This window comes from Oryzias latipes, chromosome 21 (assembly GCF_002234675.1).
Source record: "Oryzias latipes chromosome 21, ASM223467v1".
Lineage (NCBI taxonomy): Eukaryota > Metazoa > Chordata > Actinopteri > Beloniformes > Adrianichthyidae > Oryzias > Oryzias latipes.
The window spans coordinates 21,810,695-21,837,635 of NC_019879.2; the positions used below are offsets into that span (position 1 = coordinate 21,810,695).

A 26,941-nucleotide genomic window follows, 5' to 3' on the forward strand; every position below is an offset into this window, starting at 1 on the left:
GTAGGCCCAAATATTGCAAATAACGTCATTTTTAAGATATTTATTCTTCAATGTTTGCTCTGCCTTAACTTGTAACATTAGTTATGATTCGTGTGTCTGTCTGCTCTGCTGTATCACAAAGTTTTTGTTGCGTTTTATTGTTGTATATTAGTTCATAATGTTAAATAAGCTGTGATGGTAGCATGCTGCTGCTGCTGCTGCTGCTGCTGCTGCTGCTGCTGCTGCTGCTGCTGCTGCTGCTGCTGCTGCTGCTGCTGCTGCTGCTGTTAGCTTTTCAAAACTCCAGTTGATCAAGTCATACCTGAGATCACCAATGTCTCAGGAGCAACTCACTAACCTGCTGTTGTTAGTATCAATCATTCAGGGGGGGAGCAGATTTCATATGATGACGTTATTGACAAGCTTGCATCAAGGAAGGCCACAAAGGTTAGGTTTTAGTTAGTGTTTTCTCTTCTTAGTGCTGCAGTTACATTTATTCTAGTGTATTATTAGTGTGATTTGTAGTTTATAATATTTATTTCAGATTGTTTGTGTTTATTAAATATTTCCTAACTGTATTTTCAGTTACAATAAATGGACAAAGTGACTCTATGGTGGAGTGGGACTGCTACCAGTCCCACTCCACTCCAATGAAAACCATGTTTTTGGTGTTTTTAACATGCTCTTGTAGCATATTTCTCATGGTGGAGGACATTTATGAAACAAATTACAATTAAAACTGCGTTTCTTAATATTTCTCCATTCAAATCGGGATGAATCAGGTGCAGATGAAAACCACTATTTGAAAAAGCTCCCAGTTGTGATGCAGCACTTGAAATGGGCAGGCCAACGTCTCCCTGCTCTGCTCCCCTCTGATGTATCCACTTGCAGACAAAAAACAGATCCATTAACGCCTTAAATTTCCTCATGAGAGCTGGCATCTGGCTCAAAACTGTACGGCTGGATAGCTCTGATATTCTTGCCATTTTTTATGTTAGTGTGCTGTATGCTCGTGGGAGAGAGTGTAAACAAAGGGATGATCACAAACCAGTGGAGGCTTACTTCCATGCCAACAGTCCCGCCCTCAACTCGGAGGTGAATTTCTAATGAACTACCGCCGCTCTGCAGAAACTATGTCCTAGAATGTGACACAATTTTTAAAATTTTGATTAAAAACTGCATTATCATAAATAAGAGACCACTGGGAATGCTTGGTAAATAGATCAAAAGTAGATTGGAATGGGACTTTATATACTGGATGTCCTTATCATCAGAAAAATGCTGCGAGATCATGTTAAAAACACAAAATGCACCTTTGTCATCAGAGTGGGTCTTAAAGGGTTTGGATTGAGGGGGTTAAATCACCAACATGGTGCCTGTGCATGGCTGGCTCTGCTTCCAGGCAAAAGTACAGAACACATTTTTATTTTAAATTTGTATTTATTACTTTATCAAAAAGTATTTTGAGGTACTGTCCACATTACTAGAGCACATCTACGATCTAAAACCACTTACTGTAAAGTCACAGTCAGTATTGTGTTTCCAGGTCTAAAGTTCAAGGTCAATCTAGTTATTCCTCTGTGTAGGCGCTGCTGGCTGTCATTTTTGTCAAAGCAAAGATCACATTATTTTTCTATGGAAAAAGCCAAATAAATGCCCAGATTCATCAACAGTTTGACTCTTAGAGTTTTCAGCAAATGACCATTATCTTATTGTCCCAGTTCTATCATGGGGACAATGTCCCTGTCAGATGGGACTCTAATCACCCCAATGAATAGGGGTCACCTTGTGGGTCAATAAAGAGATGGAACGCCAAGTTTAAAATGCACCTGTTATAAGTGCTTTGTTTATGTTTTTATTTCATCACCGGTTAAAGGTAATTGAGCCTGAGAGAGTGCATGAGAGTGATGGGTTATGTTCTCTGTGACCACAAATGAAGCTAACCGAGCAAGTCGGAGGGTGAAGTTATAAAATCAGCAGCTGCAAATTGAATCAAAGATGCTCAGGGCAATAATGCTTTCTGATGTTTAACAGGCACGGAGGCAACTGTTCATGTTGGAGTGTCCGTGTGAGGTTTAACCAGCAAGTGAGAATAAAGTGATGTAAAATGAAAGACACCTGACAAAGACGCCACGGTTGTGTTTACTCATCCAGATGCCGGGTCAAATGATCCTGTGTGTTCATAAAAATGTCTGTACACTGATCAAATCAAGTATGATGAAAGAAAATCATATTAGGCAACAGGAGCTAAAAAATCTAGCTGGTTCTTAACGATGCTTGTCACAAGTTACAGACTTAAAGGTTGATGTAAAAAATCCCACTAGTTTTGCGGCTTATAGTCTGAGTGAAAATCTGTTATTTTCACAGGACAAAAATGACAAAAGTATGATGATTATTCTCCAAAATTTGTTGAGGTTTTCACATTAATGTATGTAATTTTGATTTTTAAAGATCCACTGTGATCATCTTTTGATCTATTACAAAACGATTTGCAGTCTCTTTTAATTATGATTACGCTATAGCCAAAATCCACACACCTGTGTCGTTTTCTAGGACATAGTTTCTGCAGAGTGGCAGTAGATCATCTGACATTCGCCTCTGCGTTTTGGACGAGACTGTTGGTGTGGAGCAGGCAGCCTGTGGTCTGCTGATTGTAGTTTGCACCTAATATCCACAACCTACTTCAAACGGCATTTTTCTGTCTTCTCCTTATTCACCACAATTTGAATAAAAAATTCTCAGAAACGCAGAAAAATACCACAAGAACATGTCAAAAACACAATTTTATCCGTGTGGGTCTTTAATTGTGGATTTTTGTATTTTACAGCTGGATGGAGGCTACACAAAAAAATTCTGTTGAGATCAAAACTTATTGTAATCTGCACTAACCATATTAAGAGTTAGTCCAGGGCTTTTTAAATATAGATTTTCTGAAGACTGAAGCTGGATTACAGAGAAACATTGTCCGTGTGGCCATGTCCACATCTGATGCGCATTCAAGAACGCGATTAACACTCACTCTTAAACCCACTTTCAGCATTTGGTATTCACACTGGACGAGCAGGGAGAGGAATCTTTTTCTTCTTTTTTTATTTTAACTAGCACGTTTTCACCACCTACAGTTGAAAGAGGCTTGGTGTGAAATGTTGACGACTTGGTGTCGCATATTTCTGGCACAAACTTCAATTATTAATTTCTCCCCCATGATAACTTTTCAAACGGTTGGTGAGATGTAAAGAACTAAGTCCTGGTCCCTGATTGGTCAAAGTTCAACTAGGTTTGAACTTTGACCAATCAGGGTCGTAGAAACTCGCGTGGTGATGTGTGAACATGAGTGTTTTGAACGGGGAAGCCCCAAATCCACAAATACACACATTCACACAGACTTTTCATTGGAGGTGGTCGCTTGAATGCCCGTTACCGAGGGTGATGAGAACGTAGCTCATCAGTTTTCAATACAATCCTGAAAATATCAGAAATTCTTTTTGAGACTTTCAGGATTGGTAGATCCCAAACGGATAAGGTTTTGCAGAAAAATATTTCAAAAAAGGTTTTCATTTATGACCTTTCCTACATATAAAGAAAGTATTGTTAAAAAGGTGCATATTGTGTCCCAGATTTTGTGTTATCGGACACTAATTAAGTCTTGATCCCTCATAGAGCATAGACCTGTTAGATGACATTCTAATCTGGAGTAAAGCTCCACCTTTAATGCAGTTCCAGTTTAGAAGTACCTTGGAGTGCAGCACCGGCGACAAAGCCACCTAGAACATGATAAATGTTGCTGTATGGCTGGCTTGTTCATGCATGCATGCTCAAAGAAGTGGTGGAGCTACGTCTACTTTGATGGATGAGCTGAAATTTCAAGTATGCGGTCTTTATTTTGTGCATTGAAGTCTGAAAAAATGGAAAGGGCACTCTTTCTTTTTTTGTTTTATTTGAATACTTTGTAAATAATACTTCATCACACTTCTTGAAATTTTCCATAAAGCAACAATGTATTGGTCCCTGACCCACACAGGAAATGTGTTTTTTCTGATCTGTCATTTTAACCTCTTTTTCTGTGAAAGAGGATCACAGTAACAGACAGTTTATCGACTCACAACATTTATTTTGCTATTTTGATTCAGAGTCTGTGTTTTCAAAAGCTGCTGGAGACATGTGGTGTCTGTAGATGCTTTTTGACATAACCAGACACTCACGAGAATTTGTAACTTCCTGTCAAACAGCAGTTTTTTACTCTGTTTGGAGTAAAAAATAAAAAACTCTACTTGACCAACTGAGATTGAAAATAAATGCATGAATTTAGGAGAAAAACGGGTTGTTGTTTTTTAAAGTTGATGAGCATTGAACAGATGGAAAATTTGCAGAAGAATAAGCAGGTGTTTTCCTACTTTGTGGAAACTATGTACTCCAGGTTGGAATTTTCTGGCCTTAAGCTTTTAAATTCTGTCTGCTACTGGAAACCAAAATAAATGCGTATAAAAAAAAAACGGAGGGATTTACAAAACAACGCCAAGTTACACTTTAACAAATGGAAAGTTTTTCTTTGTTAAACAGGTAGCTACTTGTTCTTTTTATTAATGGGTTCCTGTAATTGTCCAAAGCATAACCATAAACTTAAAAAAGCTAAATCAATTTAATCTAATTCATGTATTTTATATGGCACCTTAACATTCAACAGTCAATTAGAAAAAGCAGCCAAAAGGTTAAACCAATTAGAAGTAAAAATAGTATGAAATAAGTGACACAACAATATAATAATACTGATACAAACAATAGCAAAAACAAAGTGAAACACCCCAGCAGAGCAGAGTGTATCAAAAACCTGGCTATAAAAATAGTTTTTTTCCCCAATTAAATTATTTCAAAAATCTCAAATCTTAGATGAATCAGTCAACTTTGATGTGGTGTTTCAACAATTGACAATTTTGATCTTATTTTACTCATCACAAATGAATTAATGATGATCTATCAAAGCATTGAAGAAGATATACAGTAAATAAAACTATTACAAATAGGACAGTTTTTTTGTGTGGATACATGTGTTAAAAGACAAAAACACTAGAGGGAAACGAGGGGCTACAGTGTTTGAATGAGAAGAACTAAGTTTAATTTATGTTCAGCCACCAAAGTGCACATTTGGTTCTAGTTTGGTTTTACAAAACAGTCTTTGTTAGATAGGGGAAACTTTGTCTGCCAAAAGCTTTGGTTGTTGGTTTAAAGCATTTTCCAAGAAAACCCTGACAACTGAATTAATTCCTGTTTGATCTGAAGAAATGCCTGTGAAATGTGAGAAAGGGATAAATGATGCACTCTGCATTACAAAGATCACACTCAACCATTGCAGTCACCCAATTTTTGTCCCATATATGGTGTAGTTACAGCTGCCACCAGCTTTTGACACCTCGCTGATTTTGCCTCAATCTACTCTGAGGAGCGGCTCGACAGCAGAGACGCGGCCTGGACCGGAATTTGAATAAGCCATCTGTGTTTACAGCATGAGCCAGCAGTGGCGTAGACACGGGGAGAGGAGGAATGCAGGCCTTGTTTGTTAAGCACAATAACTGCACTTGACAGTGTTATCTGCTCTGCTGCTGTGTTGACTTTGCAAGGCAAGAATGTGTCTTCAGGCTCATATTAGAGGTTTCACTGAGAGAGTATAAGTGTTACAGCTTTGATCTGCACTTTGGAAAGTACTGAACTTAGTGCCATAAAATTGTTGCTTATTCTCACTTGTAATTTAAATTTAAAAAAGGGGGAAAATGTTTTCTGCTGTTTTCTTTACATGGTTTCATTATTCTCCTTGGTTTCAACAAATTAGTTGCTCCTGTATTTAAAAAGCTCAGGGCTGCTGGAAAGGAGGACTTCTTCCAGTGTCCATCCTCTCATCTCCTCATGCACTTACCTGTCATCATGCCTGCTTGAAGAGATGGTCTCATTACAGATAGCCTCTGTAAATGCTGCTGACATAGGTACAACTCGCTCCCATAACTTTGGGGTCTCGATGGCAAGATGCTTGCTGGCAGACAGCAGAGAAGCAACTATCATTTGTCACTTGTTCTCCAGCTGCTGCAGAGCTGGACCCAGACCAGCTCGTCTTTAAGGCAGAAACTCTCACAAGAGTTGCAGAATCACATTTCTACTACAAGGGAGACCTACCCATTGCTTGACATAATGACATAATGAAATCATTTTAACTCTCACCAATGTAAAGAACAGCGCGTTTAGATACCAATCCCCTATTTGGAAGTTTAAGTACGGTCGCCTTTTTTAAACTTTTAAGTTTTTTTTTAGTTAGTAGTTTTAGTCTTTTTATTAAGTTCACGATATTCTGTTATTGTACTATTCTTATACTTTTATGTCATTTATTATTATCATTATTATACCCTAAGTGGGAATAACAGTTCTAAAATAGCTGATGGTCATGTGGTTGTAACTTTTTTTTTCTTTGTTTCAGAAACCCCTCACCCACATTACGAAGTCCAGACCAGTGGTGCAGAAGTTTTAGCCATTTCATCAGCCAGTAAGTGTCCACCAAATCCAACCATCTGTGTGAACGTCCGTGTTTCTGGAAAGATCCAGCAGGAAGCAGAAAGTTAAAAAAAAAAGCACTTTATGGTACCCACAAACAGAAACACAGATTTGAAGAAAAGCTGCTGCCAGATCTCTGTTCCAAACACTTTTCCACTCGTAATGCTTCAAAAATGTGAACCCAAACAAATCTTGCTGTGTCTCAGGCTGTGGAAGTTATACGTGTAAAAGAAAGTCATTTTAACAAACTGGATCACCTTAAATTAGTTTTAAATAGTGTTTTTTTTTTCTTTCTATGTTTTCATTTCCCAGCATGCAAAAATTTGATCAGATCAGACTCTGCTTCTCTTCTCAACTGCAAAAAGGGATTCTAAAGAAGGGGGGGAGGGAACCTTGTTTCAAGAAGAAAATGTCTTATTTTCTGTCTTGCATAAAGATGAATCTTATAAAGAAAGTTTTTCAATAGGAAATTTTTTCTTCACTTAATAAAACGTCATAGTAACTATTTTTTAAAAATAAGAATAATACCCTTTTTCTAACCCTAAAATGAATTTGTTACTGCTTATATGAAGAAAATGTGTCCAATTTTAAGAATTTCAAGGGGGTCCTGCTTTTGCACAATGTACCTGGGTGATGAGTTCCAAAGAATTAAAGGACAAAAGACAGTCAGGCATCAAAAAAGTAAGAGGAACACTTCTCATATTTTTCACCAGAATTTGAAAAATCACACCATTTTGCATAAAAATGAGTTTCTATGTACAGATTTTCTGCAGCATAAAGCCCAAAGCCCACATCATGTTGAAGTTGCTTAGTTCAGATTAAAGTGCGAGCGGATCAACATCAAGCAGAGGACTGAGGAACCTGATGTTTTATTACCAGATTCTGTCAGCCCTGTTGTTTTTCTGTTCATTGACTTCAATCTGTGTAAATCTGCCGCAGGAGAACAAACTAATTCGCCCAGGTTATCGGTTCCATCTGAGGCCCTGATAACTTATCATGTGCTCGGCTGTGCAAAGTTAATAATAATGTCAGGGGGGCTTGTAATGCTTGTGTAGAATATACAACGGAAATATCTTCTGTACAGGGCTGTCTCAGCCATAATAACCAAATAAATTAAATTTCTTTGTAGAATTATTTTGGTCTTTCTACCTTTTAGCTAGCATACTTTATACAATTCCAATTATGTTGAGATAAGTTCTTTTTGAATTAAGCAAATTTTATGACAGTTTTTGAGGGTATGGTTGTGTTGGACCAGCCTGATTCTCACACTTAAAGATCCTGGTCCCATCACTATTTTGTATATAATTCTGAAATACATGCACATATAAAAAAAGATCATGTTTCAGTCTAATTCCCAAACCGCACTGCGTTCAGTTGTAAGCAAACCAGGAGAACTTGAAGTCAAATCCTCTCTAGTAATCCGTTGGTTTTTGCTTGTGTGAATTAATTCATCATAAAGCCAAACTTTGAGTTGTGTAGCTGAGTCAGCAGTGAAGGCCAGGCCAGTGGAATCTGCTGATCTGGAAAGGTGGATGTCTGTGTGAGATGTCACAAGTCCTCGAGATTTACGGAGGAAAATAAAAAAAACATATCCAGGCCAATTTTTAGCCATAAATGGCAACTATATTTTTCTTAATGAATTGATAGACTGACTTAAAAATTAAAGAAAGGGTTAAAATAATTGCAACTTTATTTATTTCTTGTATTTCTTTCCAAAAATAAATTGGAAGCGTGCAGCAAACTATAGCGTGATTGTCGGAGAGCATGCTTCCTTTTTCTTCATCGCTTTTTCTTTTTATTGGCTGATTATTGACATGTTTATGCTGGTCCAACTTTTTCTAATTTGCAACTGTAATGATATTTTTAACTTGTCAGTTTGGTACAAAAGTAATTAGCTAAAAAAATGTTTTGTTTACAAAAATCTAATGATGATTTAAAGACAAAAATTTGTGAAAATTGTGTTTTTGGTGTATAACGTGTTCTTGTGGTATTTTTCTGATACTGGAGGACAAATATGAAGAAATTTGTTGTAAATCAGGAGCAGACGAAAAAGTGCGGTTGGAAAAAGAGCATATTTGTGACACAGAAAATGCGCTAAAAGCTCCCTGCTCCGCTCCATTCTTGTGCATCCACTTAATTCTGATGCATCCACTTGAAGACGACTAGATCCGTGTACATCTTGATTTTCCTCGTCTGAGCTTGCATCTGGTTCAAAACTGTATATGGCTGGATAGCTCCAATATTGCTCACCATTTTTGTTGCACCTGTTATGTCAGGTTGGGGATGTGAGGGGCTGTAAGCCAGGGGGATAGAGGTTAAGCACATGATTGGAGGAACATGGGACGGACTAATGAACTTCTATCACTACGCAGAAGCGATGTCCTAGAAAACAGAAGAATTTTATAATTTTAGCTATTTTGGTAATTGGTAAACACTTTTAAAGTAAATCACAAGATGATCGGAGTGGGTCTTTAAGCATTGCAGGAATAACGGGCATTGTTTATTTTTAATAAGATTTCCGTTTAGTTCAGTTTAGCTTTTTTAGTTTATGAAAAATGAAAGACATTCAGTTAAAATAATGAAATTGTGTTAAATAATATGCTCAAAGAACTTAATGAATAAGTAGATAACTAGTTTTATTTCCATTTGACTAAATTCTCAATTTTAAAACATACATTTACTCTTTCTCATATCTAGATAAAAACATATCTCATTAAATATTCTCTTGATAAGAGTCTCTGTAATCAGGGTTAATTGAATCTGTAACATCATATCAGCATTAATATCCAGACGTGAGGCCTGCCATGGCTGAATGTGTAAAGGCTGGACAATGTTATCAAGCTTAGCAGAATGTTTGTGAAGCCCTTGTAGCCTTGTGAGGCCCGTGTGCGCACACTTGAGTGTGTGCGGCGAAGGAGGCGGGGTTGGGAATAATAAATCCATCACCGGTGTCTGCACTCCAGCAGACGAAGAGCTGACTTCAGTGACAAAGTGGCCTGCCTTTCAGCGTCCCTGCTAATAGCAGCAGCCTCTGCTTAATGTCCTGACCATAATGAATTCATGGAATTAACTTTAAGAGTCGAACAAACTGATTAAAGAAACAGAATTTCAGTGGAGATTAGGTGGTAGGAGGCGGATAGGTGTCTTTTCTCTTATCTTGCTCTTGCCTGCAGTGGTTATTGTTGTAATGCTAACAAACACTCAGAACACTGTAAGCATTTAGCTGGAGCAACTAAACAAATGTGGATTCTCTGGAGATGTGGTATTGAACTCAGATAGCACTTCCAAGTCCTGTCATTTCACAAGAATCTTCTCACAGGATTGGAAAAACAGCAGAAAAAAAACTCTTCTGTTTCCCTTTTTCTTTTTTTAACCCTCAGTGATTACGAATCTTTGGTGAGAGTTTTCATCACCAGTTAACTGGCAAAAGCTGCCGGCTGTTATCACACAGCAACATCACCTGCTGGCTGCACATCACAGATAGCACTCATTGCTTTTCATTGTGGCGCTTGTTTTGCACTCGGGGGCATGATGATAGTGACCATGTGGAGCTCAGACAGAGATAGTGAGCTAAAACCACTCCTCAGTTAGAGCTGGTCCAAACCAATTAGTATGATGCACCGTTGAAGTGATTTTTTTTTTTTGGACATTTGTGATATTTTTGCTTCTTTTTAATAGTAATTGTGTGATGGTCCTATTTTTCCAAGATGTCTGATAAAAGATTTTGAGGCTCGTCCATCTGTCATCCACCTGCTGGAGCACCCCTTCATCAAGCAGACCCACGGCAAAGATGAGGCCCTCCGTCAGCAGCTGGCAGCTCTCATCCGAGAGCAGCAAGAGGTCAGCTACAAAAACAAAACCAAGTGAGTCGATTACATGTTCATCTTTAAAATGTCTTTAAGAAACAACAGCAGAATTTATGCTCCTTTACTGTGCTGGTGCTTCTGTTTCACCAATTAGAATGCAATTATAATCCTGTCCAGTAGGGGGCAGCCTTTCATCTTCTATTAGTCATCTCAAGCATGAGGATGATACACAGGGATGGACATTACAGTATGTGATTTTCAAGAAACGGAGTCTAACTAATTGCGAAGGAGTCTTTATGCTGACTAACCTTAGATTTAGACTTCTTGTTCAGTCCTGTGTGTGCACCAACTACCTGTCATCACCACTGATATGAAGGTACACAAATGATTTCTACATCACAAGTTAGACTTTTTGTTTTTAACTCACAAATTATTTAAACTTTTACTTAAAAAATATGGATGAAACAGATTAGCCCAACTTGATGCCACTACATCTTCCTGACACTCGCATAGCTGCAAATGACAGAGCAAAGGTCTCCTGTTCACTGTAGAAATACTAACATTGGCAAATGCTTAATCTCCATTATAAAAGAGTTTGCTGAAGCTGCCCTTGACTAAGAGCCTTGATGTCTTGCCAGCTCTGTTTACTCCCGAGAGCATGCAGAGTTGGTGCCTGAGCCTGATCCCGAATTCCTGTCCATAGTGAAAGTGGATAATGGGATTAGGATCTTGTAGGGCGAGAACCGAGCTCGCCTGGTTTAGTCCCTTATGCCACAGATCAGCAAACAATGACTGCAGATAAGAATAAGAAAGAAATGGAGAACTTGAAAGTAGCTGCCGTAGGTGAAATACTGTGATTTACTTCAAAGACGAGTTAGATGCTCAAAATCTAAATTCTCCCTCTTTAGGGACATGAGGAGCAGGATTCACTCATAGAAACCACATGGCGAACTTATTTCTGAGCTGTCACATTTCCACTATATGAAAAATACATAATCAATACAAAGGCAAAGGAAGAAGCCCTTCCAAACCTGAAGCTAGAATACAGTTACTCATATGATTGAATATTTAATGCTGACTTTAAATGCAAAAAAAAATGCATCTTATAGATCAGCATATATTTAATTTATAATTTTAGAATAAAATAATAGTTCCTCCTTTGTTTTATACTTCTGTTTCTTTTTTCACGTATGAAAGTTATTATCTATCGGTCGGTCGGTCGGTCCACTAAAGCAATTCAGTATTTAGGTGTAGATTACTTAAGACTCAGTCATTTTTAGATTTAGTCAGATGAAATTAGATAAACATGAATGAAGAAATGTATTATTCATTCTGATACCTAATTTAGTCTTTTAACTGTTTATTGTTGTTTCTATCTTAACTGAGTAAATTCAAGATACAGAAAAAGTTTCATTCATATATATTTTTTACTCTTTTTTTTATGTTAGTTCTTCTCTTTCTCAAAATGCAGCTTTTCCTCTTTTTGGGGAACATTTAACATTTGTGATCATTTTGGGTTTTTGCATTAATTCAATAATACATTAATTCAAACATGTGACTGCATAACACAAACACCCACATACACTGATGTTTCCTGTGACTTCCCTCAAACTTAGCAGTTTACTGTATTGTTCATTTAAAGTCAAATTTTGCTTACCGAGTGCTGAATCTATGAAAGATTTGAACCAAATGATCCCCCCAAAAAACAAAATTTTATTTACAACATTTTATGACACCTCTCACAGTACTCTGGCTCATTTGTGCCCCCATTAATAGTCCACAACATCTAAATGGACCTGCAACATCAAAACAAATCTCATGAAAACTTTTAAATAATTTCTTTTTAGCCTTTTAATCTCGACCAATTGCAAGTCAGATTTTTGGATCCTCACCTGGATAGAATGATAAAGTTCTTCAAATAGCCTGTAGCCAAATTTCAACATTTAGGAAACAATTGGTATTCTATGAACTTCAACCAAAAATCTCGCCATGTAGATAACATGTAAGAAAACTCACTTTGTTTATCTCAGACCATGAGGCCTCCCTTTGAAAGTTTAAGAATATGATTTGTTTAATCCACAACACAAATTAAAACATTACACAGAATGTGTGTTTAAAATATTGGTATTTTTTTGGTGTAATGTTTTGATGACTGGTTGGTCTATGGTTGTTACTGAATTCATGTATCTCCTTGCTACACTTTGATTTCTATATAAATGCATTCAGAAGCAATCAAAACATAAATTTCAAACTAAACTGTTAATAGGTTAGATTTCCTGTAAATCGTGCAAAAACAGCAAAAAAAACCTATTCTATTTTCAACCCTACATCAATATGTTCACTCTTAAAGCTTTAGGCATCCATAGACAGTGGTGTGTTACTCTATTTTATATTTAGTGTCTCCCTTAGGTTTTCGTGGAGCCAGCTGGATTTGTATTGACCTCCTCCCACATGGGACTCATTGAGAGTAACAGGTCAAAGCGCAGATGAAGTGCAATCACAGCCTGGGATATAATGGGAGATGTGTCTCCTGGGAACACTTTAAAGGGCTTCACTTAAACCTCTGAAGTGACAGGGTCCTTCATTTAGCCATCAAGCTTCTGTCTCTCTTTTGTTAACACACTGCAGCTTTCAGAGTCGTTTCCATGTCCTTGACTTCACACAGGCATGAGCGGATCAATTCTCGTAAAACCCTCATAGTGGAGAGCTGTCCGGGTGATGATCTGGTAAACCTGGACTTTCTAGATGAGGTAACATCATTTAATTAAACTTTCACACACAGCCACATTGTCATTTTCCTAATTCTGTTTTCTGTTCCACCCTAAGGAGACGATCATTAGTCATCTTCTCAAGCGGTACGATGAGCTCCAGGTGTACACTTATGTCGGAGACATTCTCATTGCCCTCAATCCCTTCCAAAATCTCAGCATCTATTCTCCTCAGGTTTGTTACCAAAAAGTCACTTAAGCATGTCTTGATTTCCCTGTCTTTTTGCTCAAATCGGTGTCTAACAGGGCAATAAAAAGCGGTTTACTGTGTAATTTAAAGGCACCAACAAAACAAACTGTCAATATCTTAGCACATCATTTAAAATATTGCGAACCCGAACAGAACCTGCATTTGAATCATATTTTTCCCAGCTTCCAACTTCTAGCAGCCTACAAGCAATTAATTGTTATTGAAATTGAATTCAAACATGTTAATAATGAGTTTCATGCACTGTGTTACTTATAGCAGATGGTAATACTAATAATAAGTTATTAATAAATAATAAGTGTGTACTAGCTAGCCTGGTAATTGGTCTGTTCAAAGAAGAATGTTTTAAGTCTAACTTTGAATGTAGAAACTGTGTTGGCCTCTCTTACATGAGCTGGGAACTTACTCCATAAGACATGGACTTGGTTGCTAAAGGCTCTACCTCCAACTGTTCTACTTTTACAAATTAAATTCTGGGAACCACAAGCAGACCTGCATTTTGTGAGCGAAGTGTTCTGATTGGTAGGCAAGGCACTGTGAGATCTTTAATATAGGATGGGGTCATACCATGTAAGGCTTTATAGGTTACTAGGAGGATTTTGAGCTTGATTCTAGATTCAACTGGGAGCCAGTGAAGTAAAACTAACACAGGAGTACAGGTAATGTGTTCTATTCTACTAGTTCCTGCTAACAATCTTGCTGCATTCTGAACAAGCTGAAGACTTTTTAAGGAACTTTTAGAGCACGGTGCTAGCGAAGAGTTACAGTAATCCAGCCTAGACGTAACAAATGCATGGATGAGTTTTTCGGCATTACTTTTAGATAGTATATTTCTGATCTTAGCTATATTGCGCAAAATAGAACAGAGAAGGTCAGAAAAAAATACAGTTTTACACGCCTGAGATATGAGAGCCTTAAATGATAAATCCTGGTCAAATAAAGCTCCTGGGTTTCTAGCTGTTGAACTGGAGGCTATGTTTACGCCATCTAGGGAGACTGCCTGACCAGACAGAGCATCTCTGAGGTTTTTAAGACCTAGTATAATGACCTCATTTTTTTCTGTGTTTAGGAGGATCTGGATGTCTCTGATGTAGGCATGAAGTTTCTCTATATGGTCATTCTGGTCTGGCTTAATGGATAAATAAAACAGCGTATCATCCGCATAACAGTGAAAATGAATGCTGAGTTTCTTGATAATGTTTCCTAAGGGCAGCAAGTAACGCATAAACAGGATGGGTCCTAAAACTGAGCCCTGTGTGACTCCGTAGCTAACTCGAGTGCAATCAGAGGAATGTCCATTTACCTTAACGAACTGGTATCTATCAGATAAATAGGATTCAAACCATTGGAGGGCAGATCCTCTGATCCCTATGTCATGCTCTAATCTTTGGAGTAAAATGCTGTGGTCAATAGTGTCAAAGGCTGCACTGAGGTCTAACAGGACCAGAATCGAGACTAGTCCCTTTTCTGAGCCCAATAATAAGTCATTACTGACTCTTACTACTGCAGTTTCAGTGCTGTGGTGTGGTCTGAACCCTGACTGAAGATCTTCAAAGTGGCTATTGTCCTGTAGGTGGTGGTAAAGCTGCTCAACTACCACTCTTTCTAGGATTTTTGAAATAAAGGGGAGATTTGATATTGGTCTATAGTTCATCAGATTGCCAGGATCTAAATTTGGCTTTTAAAAATAAAAAGAGGTTAAACACTGCATATTTAAAAGACTGTGGCACAGAACTTGTTTCTAGAAAGGTACATATTATAGATTATATTATTATAGATGACACCACTATGACACCACTATAATCCTAACAATTATTATTTCTCCAAAAGGTAACCCATAAATGTAGCACAATGATTTGAGTGTGTGTCTTACTGACAAGAACTTTCTTCCTAGAATCAAAATTTGTGGTAAGCCCTCGAATTTTTTCCCCTCATTTTAACGTTTTATTAACTTTTGATTAAAATCTAGAAGGCATGGTTTTGCAATGAAGAACCTTGAAGAACCAAAATAAGTCTGACTCGTCAAAAAGAAATCTAACGGATGTATTTGCCTCAGTTTTCTAAGTTGTACCATGGCGTGAAAAGGGCAGACAACCCTCCACACATCTTTGCTACCGCGGATGCAGCTTATCAAGGAATGGTGACATTCTGCAAGGACCAGGTATTCCACTGGGAAATCAAGGACAGACCTACAATGATGTAAAGTTTGACGATAAAGGAATTAAAGTGATGTAAAAAATGTTTATGTTTTATAGAGGCTAATATTTTACTTTGGACAGTTTTGTGTCAAAAATGGGTTTATACCTGTGTGGTTTGCTTCCCTTTTGCATCAGTGTATCATCATCAGTGGAGAAAGTGGCGCAGGAAAAACTGAAAGCGCCCATTTAATTGTTCAGCATCTCACTTTCTTGGGAAAGGTACACTAACTCCTTTTTACAAGGGCCGAGAGGTGCAAGACACATTTACATTTAAGATACAACCAACGACAAATCCTGGTACAAACTAACAAATCATGACGCACTAAAATCAATCTCGGAACAAATTAACAAATCCTGAAACACAACAACGAACGGAGAAATGGCTTCTAACAGAAAAGGGAACATCCTGAATCTCAGAAGTGACGTAATATAAAACTATTTGTGTATGATGTTTTACATTTATTTATTAGTTTTTTATGTGGACATTGTAAAAACATGAGACAGTCAAAAAGCATTTTTTTAAATTGTATTTCTACACTAAAAAATTAAAACAATGTTTTGCACGGTAAAGTTTTTGCGTCACTTCCAGTATTAAGGGTAATTCCCTTTCCGTTAAGCAAAACACGACAGCAGAAGTAGGAGAAAAAATGAACAAAAACGAGCAGCTGCTAACGGAAAGGGAATACTTTTACTACCGGATGTGATGCAAAAACTTTACCTTGCTAAACGTTGTTGTAATTTTTATTGTAGTAATACAATAAAAAATAATGCTTTGTTTGTTCATTTGTACTGGGATTTGTTGTTGTTGTATCTTAAATGTAAGCTGGCCTTGCACCTCTTGGCCACTGTATCTTTTCATTACCGTTTTGTTTGCAACCCAATCTTAACCAGGGTTGATCTTTCTGTCACAGGCAAACAATAGATCTCTACGGGAAAAAATCTTGCAAGTCAACCCTCTTGTTGAGGCCTTCGGAAACGCCTGCACAGCCATTAATGACAACTCCAGCCGTTTTGGCAAATACCTGGAAATGAAGTTCTCCCCAAGTGGAGCAGTTGTTGGAGCCAAGATATCAGAATACCTGCTGGAGAAATCCAGGGTCATCAAACAGGCTTCGTGAGTTTTTCTGTTGTACTGAACTTTCAATCATTTTTATTTATCTAATAATTTTGGGGGATTTGTTTCAGAGGAGAAAAAAACTTCCACATATTTTACTACATGTATGCCGGGCTTCACCACCAAGACAAGCTGAAGACTTACAGGCTGCCAGACAGGACACCTCCCAGGTTTGACCTGTTCTTACACAGAAGTGCTTATAATCTCTGCTCATTGATGGGAGATCTTCCTCTGATGCCATTCTCTAGTTCTGTCCAAATCCTAGGTTTGGAGGGATTAACTCCACATTTGGAGTTAATGCAGGTTTCAAGTTAGAGGATGATGTAACCTTAATGACAGTTAAAGAATTTGTGCAATTGTGTCATCTTGGTTTTAGGGTAAATCTGGCATATAGGCTGTTATCTTAAAGTAAAAAGCTGACTCAGAGAATTGCATGCAAAAATTGCCAGGTACGTCCTTAATGCAACCACAAGAGGGCATAGTCCAGTACTTTCATGTGCCGGACCCAGGAATGTCCAGTTAAATGCAGTGGGTTGTGTCAGAAAGGGCATCTGATGTAATGTCAAAGCCAAATCATTAATAAGATCACTAGCAGTTCATTGTGGATCAGTCGTGGCCAAGGCTAGCAACGACCACGACAGGTGCTGTTGAACCAAACGGTGCTGGCAGAAATTTGACTACTGTTGGCTGAAGAGGCAGAGGAGGAAGGCATGTTTGGAGGGAGAGAAAGAAAAATAAGAAAGGAATGTTGATTTGCAACTTTGGACATACAGACTCTGACAGGGGAAACTAAAGAGTTGGATGACATGATGAAAAAAAGAAAGGTGAAGATCGTGTGTGTTCAGGAAATCAGAGGGGCAGAGCTTGCAGATTGGGAGCAAGTTCAAGATGTTTTATTGTGGTTTGGATGGAAAGAGGAATGGACCAAGAATGATCCTGAAGGATGCCAAGATTGTTCTATGTGTCAGATAAAAAAGGAGGAGTGGCGGATCTACCCTGAGCTTCTCACCCTATCTTTAAGGGAGAGCAAAGTCACCTACTGTGAATCACCACCTTAACATGGTGGAGGGGTTTGAGAGCTTGAGGGATCCCAGGAGCTAAGCTGTCTGGGAATTTTGTCCCTGGTAGAGTCTCCCATGGCAGACAGGTCCTGGGTGATGACTCAGACAAAGAGCGGTTCAGAACCCCTTTATGAGAATAAAAATCAATGATGATTCTGTCATGTTGCCCGGATTGGCATCACTGGGGCCTCACTCTGGGGCCAGGCCTGGGGTTGGGGCTCCTCCCACGGGCCCCGGTCATGCCCGAAGGAACGATGTGGGATGCCTCTCCCATGGACCCACCACCTGTAGGAGAGCTTAAAAGGGGCCGGTGCGATATGGTTTGGGTGACCGTCGAAGGCAGGTGTTTTGGTGACCCAAACTTCAGTCATGGAACTTGTTTTTGGAAGGAAATGTAATTTAAGAAAAAGTGGGACACTCCGAAGATAGAAGTCAAGGTAGAGGTGGCAAAGACCAAACAAAGAGTGCATAATGACTTGTAAAAAGTGGATCTGTACAGGTGGGGCAGAAGATATAAATGGAAAAGATGTACATCAGGTTATGGTGATAGTGGACAGGAATGGAAGTGTGTTGACAGGTTTAACAAGTGTGATGGAAAGATGGAAAGAGAATGTTAAAAAGCTGATAAATTATGGAAAAATTAGAGAGGATAAAGCAGAAGGGTTAACAGTTAGGGGGCAGGAAGTAGCCAAGATCAATAAGAGTGAATTGAAGAAGAAATTAAAGACCCACTCTTATCATCTTTTGATCAGTTTAAAAATGTTTCCAGTGTTTTTTTTAATTATTGTCATGCAATTTGTAGCCAAAATTAAAAAAATAAGTCCTATATCTTGGACATGGTATTTGAAGAGCTGCAGTGGTTTATTAGAAATTCGCCTCTGAGCTGTGGGCGGTACCGTATGTGCGGTGCAACTTAGCCCCCTTCCCATTGCAAAGTAGAGCAGGGAGCTTCAGCACCGCCAAGTGTATTTTCTTTGTCACAGATACGCTCTTTTTCAAATGACATTCTTTCATCTGCTCCTGATTCCCCACTATTTGAATTATTAAATACTTAAAAATGAAATTCTAAGTTTAAATTTCTTGAAATGTGTCCTCTATCATGAGAAGAATGCCACAAGAACATGTTAAAAACACCAAAAACACAATTGTCATTGCAGTGGATCTTTAAAGTGGATGAAGAGAGGAAAGGCAGTTGGTCCTGACAATATGCCTGGAAGTGTTTAGGATCGTGGTAGTAGAGGTTTTGACCGGACCAGATCTTGGAGAGTGAGGGGATGCCTGAGCAAAGGAGTAGTAGTTTTCTAAGTCTAAGTTTTTTTCTTTTTAGAACAAGGGTGGTGTGCAGAGTTGTTAAAACTATATGGGTAAAGCTGATGAGTCACAATGAAATTCTGGTAAAGTGGAAGCTAGGCTGAAGTCAGAGGTAAGCATTTGTGTGCAACAGTAGGGTTCATGTAGAGGAAGAGAACCTCAGATGCAACGTTTTGTTTTGAGGATGTTTCTAAGAACAGAGAAGGTCAAAGTCATTATCTTACCACTTACTTTAATTGCAAACTGTGCACCAGAATAAAAAAATCCTGGTTGTGCGAGGCGAACCCTAAAACTGTACATAATTGTTTTTTAGTTATCAAAGCAATACAAAATTAGAACATAATAAAATGAAAATAATTGACAGCTTTTGATCAATGCTAACGTGTTAAGACTCTCAGTTACAGGGTTGAAATGTTTTGGTCAGTTATCATAAAGATGTCCTACAAAACCTTATGTCAGAAAATTACTCTCTATTTGTGACATCTTTCCTATTGAAACATGTTGCTGACACTTATGTGTTTCTGCAGGTATATTGACAGTCGTCAATACAAAGTAATGCACGACATCATTTCAAGAAAATTGTACAAGGAGCAGTTTGATGCAATTCAGGAGTGCTTCAGAAATATTGGTTTTACTGAAGAGGTACCAAATCTTCCAATATCGTGCGTTGAGACTCTTTGAGTGTCTGGATAACTCTGTTTGTCATTTCTCTTTGTTTGCTCTTTAGGAAGTGATCTCTGTTTACAGGATTCTTTCTGCCATTTTGAACACGGGCAATATTGAATTTGCTGCCATCACATCCCAACATCAGACTGACAAAAGTGAAGTACCAAATTCAGAGGCGTTAGAGAATGGTGAGACACAGTATGGAAGCCTACCTAATGTGTGAAAATGTTGGGTAGAGGGAGTTTGAAGATTCAGTTTTTCAATCTCTGCAGAAATCCTCCTCAGTTGAGTTTCCATAAACTGAAAGACTTTGCTGAAGTTACTAGTTACTTTTCATTGCACAGTTTTTAAAAGGAGGAAAATTGAAAATACCCTAAAAGCCAGACTTTTTAAATAACACAGACAACAAAAAAAGGAAGGAAAAAAACAGATCTGTTTTCTGCTAATATTTCACAATAAAATACAAAAAGGTTTGATCTCTTTATTTTATTATAACAAGAAACCCATGCACTGATCAGTTTTCTTCTTCACACTTCAAAAGTATTTTTTATGGTTTCTGATTATTCTACAATGTCCTGTTGATGGTGTGCGTGTGGTTGTTTCTGTGTGCGGCCCAGGAGTTGTCTGACCCCCTGGATATTCCACTAACCCCATGACCATGCTTAGGATAAAACGGGTTTGGATAATGAATAGATTTATGTTTTTTCAATTTGATTTGATTTTCAGAGTTGTTTTTTGTGTTATTTGATTGTCTTTTGTTTTCTATTATGCCTGATAAGCAGTAAAAACAAACTAATTTTTTTTTCATTTAATTACTTTTTAAGTTATTTTACATTGAACTCTTTTATTTAGTATTTGTCCTTTTCCTGTTGTGTTTTTGATTAGATTTTACTGAGTTTTCATTTGTGACGTATAAAGAGTTTTTCATGTTTGCAATAAAATACATATAGTCATCATATTCCCAAAACTTTTCCTTTATGTTAATGGAAGTTCCAAAGCAGGATCGATGAGTCTTATTTCCTGGATTATCTCCCTGCTTTTCTTCAGCTGCATCTCTCCTCAGCATCGGTGCAGAGGAGCTCCAAGAAGCACTGACCTCCCAGTGCGTGGTCACAAGAGGCGAGACCATCATCAGAACCAACAGTGTGGACAAAGCCACTGACGTCCGAGACGCCATGTCCAAAGCCCTGTATGGCCGCCTTTTCAGCTGGATAGTGAACCGCATCAATTCTCTGCTGCAACCTGACGTGAATATCTGGTAAGTGTGCTCTACAGACGAGCATTTGTGTGGCTGTCTTGATGATGTTTGACGCAGGCCCTCTGCCGAGCTCCGCTGACCTCTGTGGAAGTCTACGGAGGTAGATGAGACATTGAGAGGAGAATATAAATGGGCAAATACAAGACAAGCAAAAGGAGAGCGCAAAAAAAAGACTAGTTTAATAAATTTTTGATTTCGAGTTGCGTGCGAAGAAAATAATGTTCAGATGATTAAAAGACTTCAGAGAGACTGCAAAGAGGCTTTTCATTGATCCAAAAGAATCCCTTCATAAATATGAGCGTTGACTGTCAAAGAGTTGTCTGGCAGAGATGAAGCCAGAGTTCCTGTCTGAATTCCAGTCATCTGTGATGATTCTTTATTGCCATTAATAACCGGGCAGCGCTGGCTTAAGGTGACCTCTGCATTAAGTGGGCAGTGACAGATCTTGAAAGTAGCAGCTCCGGGCACTTGATATAAAATGCAGGATGTGAATTGTTCGTGCTGTGATGTAAAAGCGTGTATTGTTTTCCAGCAGATATTGAAAATATATTAAGGTTAAATCAATATGGACTCAGATAAAACCATTCATATTGCCTGCATTTTGTTTTAAAGTAGATATTTCTTCTTGTCAGACTAAGCCTTTCAGACCAAACTCAGTATTTAGGCTGCATGTGGATTATCATTAAAGTTTTATCAATTAATATGGTTACTGGGGATTTGCCATCTCCCCAGCATAGAAGAATAAGTTTGTTTGTCCCCCTTTTCTTCTTTGAAGTGCCGCTGAGAGCTGCATGAATGTGGGAATCCTGGACATCTTTGGGTTTGAAAACTTCAAGAAGAACTCATTTGAGCAGTTGTGCATCAACATTGCAAATGAGCAGATCCAGTTTTATTTCAACCAGCACATATTTGCCCTGGAACAGGTGAGTTTCTTTTTTTCCACACACAGAGAGTTAGCAAAAAGCAAATTTGCAAAAAGCCCTGCAATTTGATCATTTTGCATGTACATCTGAGTCCAGAAAAATACACATTTTTGCTTTAGTGATATTTACTTTGCATTATAATTTATTTCTAGGTGAGGAATTTCAAATCGGAGACACTTTTTCTTGGTCAGGCACATACTCTTCTTACCTCAGGTTTTACTTTAATTTATTCTGCTCCTGAGAACCAATACTACCCACTTTCAAATTAAGAACAAGCCCCCTACCCTGCAGATCTTTTATCAGATATTGAAGGTACACATTTTTAAAATGAAATGGTACCACTGATCAGTGGAGATCTGGCCTTGATCTTGTGGATGAGTTCCTCCCCTGATGTAGGGCTCATACTCTGTGAAAAAGCGGTTTACTTGGTGTGGATGTCTTCCGTGGCACTGCACACAAACTCTGATTTTTTTATTTTTTTCAAGTTGATGACTTAAACATGAGGACGGGTGAGATTCATTGGTTCCACTTTATTAGTAAAATATATATTTAAAGCAACTTTTTGATCTGAAATTAAACAGATGCAATAATGTGATATGACCGTGGGTTATTTGCGCACGGAAATAAATTATGAATAACTAAGTGGGCTCTATGTGTTGGTTTGGAGCTGCTCTGTTTTGTGAATTTGTTCCATTATGCTGCAAACTTCAGCCGCAGAAACACACACACACACATATATGCCAGCTGCAACTGTTTGGGTTTGTTGATGATGAGCTCTCGTTCCCCTCACACATGCACAAATCATAGTCAGACCAGATTGTTTAATTGGGTCATTTAGGGAAGCATTAATGGGTTTATTTTGCATTCACTGGTTCTAATTAGATGGAATACCAGAGTGAGGGAGTGGATGCCAGCCTGGTGGAGTATGAGGACAACAGGCCCATCCTGGACATGTTTCTGCAGAAGCCCATGGGTCTGCTGTCTCTGCTGGATGAAGAAAGCCGCTTCCCTCAGGCCACTGACCAGACTCTAGTCGGTAAGACTTTGAATCCTCTGCAGCTCTACAGATATCAGACATGACGCACAGAAAAACAGACATATATATGAAGGCAGAGGTCAGATTTTTGACTAAAGCATACCTCGTGTCTTCATTTTTGTCTCTTCACAGATAAGTTTGAAGATAATTTGCGCTGTAAATATTTTTGGATACCTAAGCGTGTGGAGCTTTGTTTCGGAATACAGCATTATGCCGGGAAGGTATCAAACAAGTTTTTTCTTTCTGGTAGTGAAAACTGGTCTCTTATTTGTTGGTGTGTGCAAAGGTTAGATAACAGAATATTAATAAGACACATATTTAGGTCTGAATATGACTATAATAACTTAGAATAAATAAAGGCTGGGTAACCTGAACTGAAAACTTTTAAATTCAAACAAAACGAAGGTGTTCGGGGTTTTTACTGCACATAAAAAAGCTTCACTTTTTCACATTTACATTATAATTGCATAAAGACTTTGCATTCTTTTAAGTAACCAAAGCAACCAAAGTAATTAAACTTAAATAATTCTATTAGTTACTGTGCTTTTCTTCCTTTGATTTGCAGAAATGTTTAAACACCCACTCCAATCATCTTTAGAACTATTTTCAAAGAGTTTCTAGTGGTCTTTTATTAATGATTATGCGATTGTTTTAAAGCCAAAATTAAATCAGAAAACAGTCATTTTCTAGGACATAGCTGGTGAGGTCTAAGCCTGCCTCCATTTCCCATCATCCACCTGTTTATGTGCTCTCCCGCTAGCTTACACCCCCTCACAATTTCAGCCTAACATTAGCGGTGCAACAAAAAAGGCGAGCAATATCGGAGCTATCCAGCCGTACAGTTTCAAGGCAGATGCCAGCTTAGATGAGGAAAATCAAGACATATATGGGTCTAGTCGTCTCCAAGTAGAGGAATCAGAATGGAGCGGAGCAGGGAGCTTGCTGCCCGCCAACTATAGTGCCTACGTCACATCTACAAGCTTTTTCGAATGGCATTTTTCTTCTGCTCCTAAGTCACAACAATTTGAATAAAGAAATACTCAGAAATGAAATTTAAGAAGAACGTGTTAAAAAAAAACATCAAAAACACGATTTTTAATTGGATTGGGTCTTTAATAACAAAGTGCAATCAGAGGTTTATTATCAAATCCAATTTTGGGGGAATTTTTCTTCCTAAAATGATTTTTTTATGCCGAGTCAGGAGGATTCGGTCATGATGTTTTGTGGAAAGTGCCCTTTCATTTGCACTTCCTTTGTTTTGCAGGTGATGTACAGTGTGAACGGTTTCCTGGAGAAAAACAGGGACACTCTTCCTGCAGACATTGTTGTGGTGTTGAGAACCTCAGAGAACAAACTTCTGCAGCAGTTGTTCTCCAGCCCTTTAACCAAAACGGGTGAGTTAAAATGCAAGCAGGAAAAAAAAAGAAATGCTTAGAAAAAAAAAGCTATTATCTGTAGAATTAGTCTGTCATTCACCTTTGATTAAAAGAAAGAAAAAACTATTGTTGCCTTCAAATGTGGGGCCTATATCAGTCAGTGAATAGTTTTCCCGTGTGCTGCTTCCAGAACTGTTCAGGTAAGTGGGTTTCTTAAGTCTGCGGCTCCTCGGCATCCACTGGTCCGTCTTCATTTCCAGCCTCCGTGTGCCGCGCTCGGATAAATCTGCGGTTCCCATTATCTCTTGAGAGGCTCAGCTCTCTGCACGCCGCTCTGTTTTTATTTTCACTAAGCTTTCCCTCTTGGTTTCCCACTTCTGAATGCTATCTGCAGATTTGGGGTGCAGTGGGATATTTTTGTGATAAGGTTTCTGAATACCCAGGGGGATGAAGAAATCGTATTTAGGGAACACAAAAGCAACTCGTCCCACCTCTTTTCTGTTGGTTAAATGACTCTAGAGTAATGTGCTTGTCATTAGCCATGGAGGTGGCCTTCTGGTCACTTGATTTAGCGGAAATGCTAATAGATGTCTTAAATTATGAGATTACTCCTTCCGTCTTTATTTCTGATAAGCCACATTGTACGGTTTTCCTTTCGCACAGACTGTAAACGCCTTTTCACTCCTACTGGCATTTTTAAGGAGCTTCGATTCATCTGTGATGTTTCCCTAAACTTCATCTGCACATTGTCCACAGGGGAGCCTTCTGCCACTTCCTCCTGCAATTAGCAGCTTCCAAGGAGAATGACCCTAAAAGAAAAAGTCATTGAACGCTTCTATTCAGCACACCAAGGTGCTGAATAGAAGCAAAGATGTGTTGTAATGTTTAATGTGGCTGTCAGTTGTCGTTAAAAGCTTCTTTATTTCCTCTGCACTTTAGTCTGTGCAGCCATTCGGCTGGGTGCATGTGATTTATGAAAGAAATAAACAGCTCCAGTACCATTTAGGGCCTTTTTCAGCCTAAGCTTTGACAAAAAACTCAGAGTGAAGATGCAGGCGTGTCACGAGGTGGTGGGTTGCAATATACACAACTTTTTTTCCTCTGGAGCTGGAGGTCCACTGTTCTCATTGCAGTTTGTGAATCTGCAGATCATCTCCTTAGATTAAAAGCTATGAAACACTGCTGTATCTTATCGCTCCAGAAAAGATGGTGCTCTGTTTAAAGTGAGATACAGTATGGCATAAAAAAAAGAAAAAAAGAAAATCTGTTCTTCAGGGTAAAATTTGCAAGGGGCATGGAGGGGGAGGGGGTGTTCCAATTTGCATTTTCCCCTTTACATTTGGGATCTTCTGTTATCTGTGAAATTAGCATTAAGTGGGGGAATCTGATAGAAATCTGTTAAACATCAGGGTGGTTTTGGTTTTGGGATAATCAGAGTCACCAGTAGGGGACGCCCTTGCAGACCTGCAGCCTTTTGAGCATTAAGAATGGATCTGGGATTGTCAGTTTCCACTCACATAGACGTCCCTTCCCTTTCATGATTATTTTTATGTTGTAAATTTCTCTTTACTTTTGACACCAGCAGGGAAATATAAAGGCTGCAGAACACAAAACAGCTCCCAGGCAGAGTAAATAAAAGGTCACTTGAGCCCGGCAGAAGGGAGGTGCTGGAGGCTCGGACATGTGGTGGTGTTTTGTCAGAGGAAATGGGCTGTATTTGCATGGAAAAATTCCTTAGAACCAAGGCTTTTCCCAGATCAGAGGAGGATCAAACTATTTGAACTAGCTGAGCTCAGTAGGGACAAGCAGGAAGTGGGTAACCTGTAGTCATGGCTCTTTGCCTGTCAGTTTTTCTTTCTTCACGACAGGATGGTCCTGCTTGTATCACACTACAATGTCAACAAAATCAGAATAATTTGTATTGCAAGAGTATCCATCTCTCTTTTTTTTCCACTTTATTTGTAAAGCTTGATTTCTTCACAGAAAATGTCTGCACTGGCAAATACCTGGCGGTATAGTTTAGCACTGGCGGTACCACCACTGAAAAAGAAGCAGTAAAAAATCTTTCCATTAAACATATTAAGGGTGAAATATAGGTTTAGTTCTGTGTGGATGGAGTTTTGCATCAGAGGCTTTCATGCATCTTAACTTCCACTTATGGGAAAAGTGTTTTTCGCTCTCCCTAAACTTTATATTTTTTGCCTGTGACTGCCTTTTTTTCTAATTATGACTTTCCTTTTACATGAAACTAGTGTCTTTGCATAATTTAATAGGTTTTCATGAATTTGTAGCTCAAGTTATTGTAGAAGTCTTTGAGGTCAAAGGTTTGTGATGCCAGACAGAGCTAAATGGACAGCTGAGTACAGCCTTTTACCAATGAAATGAAAATGTTTTCATTACGTGTTGAAGAATCAAACTAAATGAAGCCAAGTGCAATTTATTTAGTAACCAATTAGTTTGCCAATTAGCTTGCTTGTTGTAAATGCAAACTATTTGCCATAGTAGCAACTAGATGGGAATTTCTATGCGCCTTCCCACTCTTGTATTTTTTCTTTCAAACTTTTTGCAGACATTTATTTATTTTTTATTGACTCCAACAAAATCGAACTGACCTGTTGTTTCAGGTCAGGGTTACATATCCTGCTGGGATGTTGACAGTAAGAATGTAAAAAAAAAAAGGATTCAAATCAACTCTTTCAAATC

General features: G+C 38.4%; 1 protein-coding gene across 4 annotated transcripts in view; it reads left to right on the plus strand.

Annotated features, from left to right (window-relative positions):
• The window catches only part of myo3b (myosin IIIB), a 73,318-nt gene that overhangs the window by 9,921 nt on the left and 36,456 nt on the right, over positions 1–26,941 (plus strand). For all 4 annotated transcript variants that reach the window (XM_020713272.2, XM_023950544.1, XM_023950545.1 and 1 more), the window contains 15 exons: positions 6,440–6,505; positions 10,221–10,376; positions 12,985–13,069; positions 13,146–13,262; positions 15,352–15,456; positions 15,629–15,712; positions 16,405–16,607; positions 16,679–16,777; positions 19,507–19,621; positions 19,707–19,833; positions 20,693–20,903; positions 21,679–21,826; positions 22,709–22,862; positions 22,995–23,083; positions 24,127–24,256. In XM_020713272.2, the coding sequence (XP_020568931.2) occupies positions 6,440–6,505; positions 10,221–10,376; positions 12,985–13,069; positions 13,146–13,262; positions 15,352–15,456; positions 15,629–15,712; positions 16,405–16,607; positions 16,679–16,777; positions 19,507–19,621; positions 19,707–19,833; positions 20,693–20,903; positions 21,679–21,826; positions 22,709–22,862; positions 22,995–23,083; positions 24,127–24,256 (1,889 nt within the window). The remainder of the gene's footprint in view (positions 1–6,439; positions 6,506–10,220; positions 10,377–12,984; positions 13,070–13,145; positions 13,263–15,351; positions 15,457–15,628; positions 15,713–16,404; positions 16,608–16,678; positions 16,778–19,506; positions 19,622–19,706; positions 19,834–20,692; positions 20,904–21,678; positions 21,827–22,708; positions 22,863–22,994; positions 23,084–24,126; positions 24,257–26,941) is intronic.